General features: G+C 29.5%; 1 protein-coding gene across 1 annotated transcript; it reads left to right on the forward strand.

Annotated features, from left to right (window-relative positions):
• Positions 1-163: 163 nt before the first annotated feature.
• On the forward strand, positions 164-8,578 carry LOC130441098 (zinc finger protein 678). Its single transcript, XM_056774628.1, has 9 exons — positions 164-219; positions 778-1,073; positions 1,892-2,306; positions 3,198-3,314; positions 3,369-3,653; positions 3,708-3,864; positions 3,936-4,045; positions 5,089-5,410; positions 7,678-8,578. The coding sequence occupies exons 2-9, from the start codon at positions 781-783 to the stop codon at positions 8,256-8,258; spliced, it is 2,280 nt and encodes a 759-aa protein (XP_056630606.1). The 5' UTR covers positions 164-219; positions 778-780; the 3' UTR covers positions 8,259-8,578.
• Positions 8,579-8,917: the final 339 nt, after the last annotated feature.

Below are 8,917 nucleotides of genomic sequence, written 5' to 3' on the forward strand. Positions count from 1 at the left end.
ATATATAGTTTGTTTCAATTAAAAACAAATTTATGTGATTATTAAATATGTAATGATTATTTATTTGAAACAGTTAAATTCTCCCCAATTGTACACCACTGCTAACGGATTTCCTATGACGTTCTCAATGTCATGCGCTGTGTTAAACGACGCGCCTAGAAAATAGCCCGCCTCCATCTTGAGTATTCTTGTGATACAACGGTTGTCGAGTTTTCAGGCGTAAGTGTTGAATTTATATATTATTTTCATTGTGGTGTGTAAAGTGCTGTATACTATATAAACCGAATAATAATATTAGCAACAATTTGAAGTAGATGAAAAATAATTTCGTACTAAAAAAACTAAAGTAATGAAAAGTGTGATGACTCACGTAACACGTTGACGAGCGAACTTTCTACAATTTGTTACCTTCGACATTGTTCATAACCAATCTCGAAGTAATGTTTTTATTTTGAAACTCGATAATTTTATATAAATTAATTGTATAATTCCATTGCTCATTGTTTATTTTGTGTTGTAAATAAATAGTAGGTGATAGTAAATTGGTTTTTATTAATCTAATCACACTATGATAAAATTATTATATATTTTTCCACGCAAGTAGAGTTGTCTAACTATTAGGGTAGAGGTTTTTAATTTTGTATTATTTTACTGAGAATAATGAATAATAATATATTTTATTTTGGTTTTAGGTATAAAAAAATATCGTTAATTGATTTGTGATAATTTATATAGAAAATTTTAGTGCCGAAAGTTAGTTTTATAAATTATTTGTAGAGGATGGAGGAACCTCCAGGTGGTATCGTCAAAACGGAAATTCCGGACGTAAAACCGGAAATAATAGAAACAGGGGTCGAAGTGCTGGAACCAAATACAAATTTTATAGAAATAGAAAGAACAGATGAGGAAAATGGTGAAGTGCATACTGTAGTTTTACAAAATATAGATATACAAGAAAATGGTAATGATCAATTAGCTATTATTGGTAAACTTATCTCCCAAAACAATTCAGATGGTAATCTCCGAATTGATACTATGAAGGAAAACAATGTTATACATACTTATATAATCAAGTAAGTATATTTATCTCTACTAATGAAAAATTGTTTCAAAATATAAAGTAAACATCAAAATTTAGATAAAAGTTAAAATTTTGTTTGGTTATTTCATAATTTAAATGCTCCTCACATTAAATATATGTTTGAAGTGATTTCTATGGGATTCTTACTGAGTTGTGGGTAAATATACAATTAATGGGGAGAATTTTATGGTATGTTTGTTTTATGATGTAGTATGAGGTTTTTTTATTCGTATGTCTGTTTTATTTCGATTATGATATTTGTTGAAGTATATTATTTCATGCAAGTTCGTGGGTTTGGCCCCATGATATGGCCGAAGATTTTGCGTTTTTTATCACTAATATACGAACAGAGGAATGTTTTCTAGAAAAAAATTACCCGAGTAAATTTTTGGAAGTGGAGCTCTTCCTATTTTTGCTCATAAAAAATCCAAAAATTGATATTTTCCATAATTTTTTGTTTTTTGGGCGTATTTGAGATAAAAATGAGATCGGAAGTTTGAAAACCAAAATTTTAACATTTTTGGACCCATAAAGAATTTAAAAACTAAAATTCTGTATATTGTATATCTTACGTAATTTATTTATATTAACACTAAATACACTAAACTATTCAATAACACTTAACTATTCATTCTAAACTATCCACTAACACTTAGCTATTTACTAAAGTAATCACTAACGTTTGACTATTCACTAAAATATCCATTACTAACACTAAACTATCCACTAAAACTTAACTATTTACTAAACTATCAAATAACACTTGACTATTCACTAAACTAAACTTTTTTCTAAAAAATTACTAATTAGTAATACAGAGTACGAAGAGATAGACGGAGACGCAATAATTTATGAAGAAGTCTGCGAAGATGAAAATTCCATAGAATACGTAATCGAGGAAGATATAGGTTATGAAGAAACTGTAGATTCGACGTCACAAGACGATTACAACAGCGCAGAAGCAACAGATGAATATGAATTCCGCGACGAAGAAGAAGCGATAGACGATCCCGAATCGGTAGATGATGAAGTACTTACAACCGATGAAGAAAATCGAAGAAAAACTGAAAATAACGAAAGTGCGAAAGAAAATTCACTTAAGAGAAAGCGGTTATTGGAAAACGGTGAAAGTTCTAATAATGGCGGACGAATGGACGCCGTGCAGGATTTCAAAGACGAGCAATTTGAGTGCGATTTGTGTCATAAGCTTTTCCGTACTTCAGCAGTAAGTTTATTTTTAGTCATTTATGATAATAATTGTATAAAAAATTGAAATCATATAAAAAACTTGTTGTAACTTCATGGTAATTCAACTTTTTGTGCTGTTGTAAAATAAGTATTTTTGAAATTTTTACAGTAAAGGAACATTTTAAGAAAAATATTTACATACCTTTTTCTCCGTTTCTCTAATTTTTTTTTATTACCAAAAAAATATTTTTTATCTATATTTACTAAAAACTAAAAACAGTTTTCTTTATATAAGTATTGAATCTAATTTATATAGCAGTTTTATGTGAAATTTTGATATTTGATATCAAAAACATGGCGGAAATTAATATAATCACTGTAGTGTGTGGTTTACTGTTTAAGATATAAACTGAAACTGTACGTGTGTGGTCAGCTATACTTGTATAAGATTAATGACCATGTTTACATAGACTGGTTAGGTTAGGTATCGAATTCTATTTTTACTATTTTACTATATTACTATATTACTATTTTTTCTTTATTTTTTGTTTATTCCACTCAGTTTTATACCTTTCTTTTATTTAATTTACATTTTACATTTAACCTTTACAATGAAGCTACGTTCCCATTTTTCCGTATAAATGAGGTTATGTTTTTGTTTATTCACATCCTTCAGAATCACTTTAATTTTTATTTCAATTTCCAAATTTGATAATTGTAGGTAAAAAATATTGAAAATTAATTGGTAGGTATAATATTTTTCTTTTAATCGTGTACCGTTATGTGAAACTCTGAATTGATTTCTAACTGATTCGAATCGATTCTGTCATAAAACTAACATCTAGGATGAAGCTACGTTGCCAGTTTTCCGTACGTAGAGTAGAGTGACACGTAAAACTTATAAATGAGGTTATGTTTTTGTATTTAGGCTCTGAAGAGACACATTACGGTGAATCACGAAAAACGCGAAGAATCTCAAGGAGACGATCCGTTATCGTTAGAATTGTGTCCTTGTTGTGGAGAACCATCAGATTCCGGTCACGTGGTAAGTTAAACGACGTAATTACGCGTATTTTCGTGATATTTGAATATTTTTCAGATAGGTGATTTCAAATGCGAAGATTGCGATAAACTATTCGTCCAATTGAACTTCCTCCACCGCCACGCTAGTATAGAACATCCGAAGAGCGACGTTTATCAATGTTCAGAATGTTCAAAACAATTCAACACCAAAGACGGTTTGGTCGATCACATGCGAGTCCATTCGGTGAAAACTGTCAAGTGCTTGGAATGCAACAGGGAATTTACGAGAAAATACCATTTGGAAAGACACATGGGGCAGACCGGATGCATGGGACAACCGAGGAAAGTATTCGATTGTAGGGTAAGTAACAAACAATCGAATTTTAAATTGATTTTGATAATCGATATTTTGCAGGTGTGTCAAAAATGTTTCACGAGAAAAGATAACCTCGCCGAACATTTGAGAATCCACGCCGGACAAGCGAAAAAGAAGAAGAAATTAACTTGTACTTATTGCGATAAAGAATTCCAAGGACTTACGTTGTTGAATATACACGTGCGCACTCATACAGGTCGGGAAAAGCGTTTTTATATTTTTCTATTGAGTTTTATTGAAAATTTTTTTGTTTCTCTATATTTTCAGGCGAAAAACCTTATCCGTGCGATTTGTGCCCGAAACGGTTTCCATCTAGCGGAGCTTGGAAGAAACATAGAAGAATGCATACCGGGGAAAAACCGTATCGGTGTAATCAGGTCAGTTGAGATTTTTTTCAATAAATTTATTAACGATTTATCGATTATTTAAATTATTACCAAGTTTCAGTTGACTTTTATCCTATTCTAAGGATAATTAATTAGTTGATTACCTGGAAAATTGTTCTTCTACGTTTTTTTTATTAAATCCACCTATTGTTTCAATCCTTCATTTTTTATTCAAATCCTATACTTGTTATTTCAAATCCATACTTACTATTTCAGTTTTATACTTGTTATTTTCAATTATATACTTGTTATTTTCAACTCAATACTAGTTATTTCGATTCTATTCTTGTTATTTTCGAGTCTATACTAATTATTTCAACTCTATACTTGTTATTTTCAACTCTATGTTTGTTATTTTCAATTCTATACTTGTTATATCAAGTCTATATTGTTACTTCAACTCTATACTTGTTATTTCAACTCCTTACTTGTTATTTTCCACACTATGCTCGTTATTTTCAACTCTGTTCATGTTATTTCAATCTTATAATGTTATTTCAACTCAATATTTGTTATTTCCAACTTTATTCTTGTTATTTCAATTTTATATTGGTTTTTTTCGATTCTTTACTAGTAATTTCGAATGAAGACTCAATTTTGCACATTTTTCTTCTGCCTTTTGTCCACTGAATTTACATATATAGAGAGAAAGTCGCTAAATTCCATAATACAAATAAATTAAATATGATCATGATTCTTATCCTGACCGATAATGTATTTTTCAATGTTCTTATGTACTTAAACAACTCTATGCTTGTTATTTCATCTCTATACTTGTTGTTTTCAACTCTATGCTTGTTATTTTCAATTCCATACTTGTTATATCAAGTTTATACTGTTATTTCAACTGTATACTTGATATTTCAACTGTATACTTGTTATTTCATCTCTATACTTGTTATTTCAACTCAATACTTGTTAATTCAACTCTATACTTGTTATTTGGCAACTATACTTGTTTTTTTCTTTCTTTATCTCTAGTTATTTTGAATTGTTGATTCGATTCAGGATTTTTTTTCTTTGATATTCTCTAGTGCGACAGGACGTTTGCCGCCAAAGAGACCCTCAATCGTCATCTGCGTACCCACACCGGGGAAAAACCGCATCAGTGTAAATTCTGCGGCAAAGCTTTCATTCAACCGTCTCAGCTTCGAGCTCACATTTTCCACCATACAGGTGAAAACGCGTACACTTGCCAGTATTGCGGAAGGGCTTTCAATAGAAAACTTCGTCTAACAACTCACATTAAATACATGCACGAAGGGGCCGAACCGCTGCCTTGTCCCAAATGCGAAAAAACGTTTTTCAGAAAGGAAGATGTCGCTAGACACATGTTGTCTCACAGCGGGGAAAAACGTAAGAAGACATTTATTTATTTTTTCTAAATTTCGTCCTGATTCCGGATCTGTTTTTACAATTTTTTTATCGTGTAAACATTTCGAGTTATTGACATTTTATTTTTTTTCATTAGCAATCGAAAAAAAAAAATTTTATTGTTGTTTGATTATCTATTATAACACCCTCGTATAATGTACAAAGATATAATTAACTTTTTTACATTTATCTATGCCTAATAAGAATTTGTTCAATATGTTACACTGATATTTACGAAAATGTCTTATTTGTATACAGAGTGGCGCATTAAATTTTGGGTAATTTGAGGAAAATAAAAATATCATTTGTAATTTACATTACGGCTTATTTCTATTGATGACCATTTATATGATACAGGATGTTCTGTTAATAATAGATACATATTTATATTAATACCCTCGTATAACTTGAACATGGAAACAAACAATTTTTTTCACCCTTATCAGTGCCCAGAAACTTTCTCTTGAATATTTAAAAACCGATTTTTTAAAAAATGTTTCTTACTGTATACATAGGGTGTAGATAAGATTTTGTGTGATTTGTGAAAAATTAAATTTTCATTCAAAACGATTTTTAAAGAAAACGACTGATTAGATTTTTCAATATATTCTAAACGGAAATTTATAAATTGCAATTTATATCGTAGCAATTTTTTATATTTTTATATTTTACATACTTTAATATTAATACCCCTGTGTAACGTATAAATGAAGATTATAAAGTTTTTTTGACATTTACTAGTGGCCAGAAGCCTTCTTTTGAAAATCTTATACCGATTCGTTTCGAAATGTTTTTCAATGTGTCTACGGAGGTGAATAAGATTTTGTATAATTCGATGAAAATGAAATATGCTTACAAAACGATTTTTTAAAAAAACGACTAGATTTTTTTTGAAATTTCAATATTTTCTGAATTTGAGTGTCTTAATTGCAATGTATATAGGATGATCATTCAATATTAGACTCATATTTATGTTGATACCCTCATGTAACTTACATATGGAAATAAACAATTTATTTCACTCTTTTCAGTGCCCAGAAACTTTATCTTGAATATTTTACACCAAAATGTATCTTAATGTGTATACAGGGGGTAAATAAGATTTTGTGTGATTTGCGAAAAATTAAATTTTCATTCAAAATGATTTTGAAAGAAAACGACTGGTTAGATTTTTTTGAAATTTCAATATGATCTGAATTTGAGTATCTTAATTGCAATTTATATCGTAGTAATATTTTATAAACGTCCATTTGGATGATACAGGATGTTCGTTCAATATTAGACACATATTTGTATTAATACCCTCGTATAACTTACACTCAACAATTTTATGACACTTATCAGCACTCAGAAGATTTCTCTTGAATATTTTATACCAATTGTTTTCAAAATGTTTCTTAATATATATTCAGGAAAAAATTCAATTTTGTGTAATTTTAGAAAAATTAAAATTTTATTCAAAACGTTTTAAAGAAAAAACTACTCATTATATTTTCTTGAAATTTCTATATGTGTCTCAATTCCAATTTATATCGTAGCAATTTTTTATGAACGTACATTTGGATGATACAGGATGATCAAATAACATTAGACACTTATTTATATTAATACCTCCGTATAAAGTGTACATGGAGATAATCAAGTTTTTTTGATATTTACTAGTGTCCAGAAGCCTTCTTATAAATATTTTATACCGATTCTTCACGAAATGTTTTTCAATGTGGGGGTAGATAAGATTTTGTGTGATTTGAGAAAAATTAAATTTTTATTCAAAACGTTTTCTAAAGAAAACGACTCAATAGGTTTTCTTGAAATTTTAATATATTCTAGATGCACATGTCCTAATTAGAATTTAAATCGTAGCAATTTTTTATAAACGTCCATTTGGATGATCATTTATTATTATACATATATTTATATTAATACCCTCGTATATCTTTCACGTGGAAATAAACAATTTTTTTGATACTGATGAATACCCAGAAGAATATTTTAAACTGATCCCAACGAAATTTTCCTTATTCGTATACAGGGTGTGATTAGATTTTGCATACTTTATGAAACTTTGAAAAAATACTTATTTTGAATTTTCTAATTATTTATTCCGATATTTAATTAATTTGTACGTTTAGAAATATTTTAAAAATTTAAAACAAATCCTGAAGTACCATTTAAATGGTTTTTATACTTAAAATTTGATAAAAAAAAACAATTTTCATCGTAATCTAATTACTGTATTATTTTTTCAGCGTTCGTTTGCGAAATATGTCAAAAAGGATTCGCGGTGAAATCTTCTTTGAAAATGCACATGAATATCCACAGGAAGGAACCGCCTTGCAGCTGTGAGACTTGCGGTAGGGCGTTCATAAGACGCGACTGTCTCATGAGACACATCAGAGCTAGACACCGAGATGTTTTGGAAGACATTTTAGCCAACGCCGAAAAGAAGAGACTCCAACAACAATTATTAACAGCAGTTAGCGAATCGGCTAACGAAAGTTTAACAGAAAATATAATCTGGAACGAATTGACTCTAACGGAATCAATCAAGGAACTTTTGACGCTTCTCGTTGATGAAGAATGTCTTACGGAATTCGGTTATCCCGACGCCCCGGTGGACAGGGTGTTGGATTCGGTTATAAAACGTTGCGGACACAATCCTGCTTCGGAAGAAGATTTCGATTATATAGGGAGGATCAGGGAAAATGCAAAGTTATTGTTCACCGTCGTTATAGATGACGAAGCCGTCAAAGCGTTGTTGAATAATCAAACTGTCGACGAGGTTATATTGCACGTCTTGAGATTGGCCAGAAAAGAAAATAAAACTTGAATTTTTCGATTTCTTTTTTCGAAAATTTTTCCGTACTATATATACATAATGGAAATATATACTTTTTTGATATTGGAATCGTATTTTTCTCGCCCCCCTCGTATATTGTTTTAATTGAAACAAACTCTTCGGTACTTTGAAAATTTGTTGATATTCATATACAGTATGATGAATTAAATTGTGGTTAACTTGAATTTTTTTTATAAATACGATTAATGAAATTTTTTTGAAACCCTGCTATTTCACACGCACAACTCTCTTATATACCAGGTACATTGTAAAATATTTTAATGGTTTGAATTATACAGATTTTTTATCAATATTGGACTATTATTTATTTTAAATCCCTCGTATTATAGACAGATTAAAATAAAATATACTTTTCATATAATTGAGTGTCCAATGGTTTATTTTTAAATATTTGATACTGAGTGTTGTGAAAAAGTTGTTGTACCTGTATACAGGGTGTAACTTGAGGAAAATAAATTTTTAATTCTTTTTTTTTAAGAAAACCACTTGTTGGATTTTTTTGAAATTCATATATATTATTGATATGAATCTCTCAATATCAATTTACATCGTCACAATGTTCTATTAATGATCGTTTGGACCATACAGGATGTTCAGTTAATATTAGACTGTTATTTACTTTAACACCC

Source organism: Diorhabda sublineata, chromosome 1 (genome assembly GCF_026230105.1).
Source record: "Diorhabda sublineata isolate icDioSubl1.1 chromosome 1, icDioSubl1.1, whole genome shotgun sequence".
Lineage (NCBI taxonomy): Eukaryota > Metazoa > Arthropoda > Insecta > Coleoptera > Chrysomelidae > Diorhabda > Diorhabda sublineata.

What these genes read in the sequence shown, in the direction of transcription:
- LOC130441098 (XM_056774628.1), top strand. Translation starts at nt 781, where the DNA reads ATGGAGGAACCTCCAGGTGGTATCGTCAAAACGGAAATTCCGGACGTA. An exon ending in ACACGTGCGCACTCATACAG is followed by an intron (nt 3,865 to 3,935) that starts GTCGGGAAAAGC and finishes CTATATTTTCAG; the next exon opens with GCGAAAAACCTTATCCGTGC. An exon ending in AACCGTATCGGTGTAATCAG is followed by an intron (nt 4,046 to 5,088) that starts GTCAGTTGAGAT and finishes GATATTCTCTAG; the next exon opens with TGCGACAGGACGTTTGCCGC.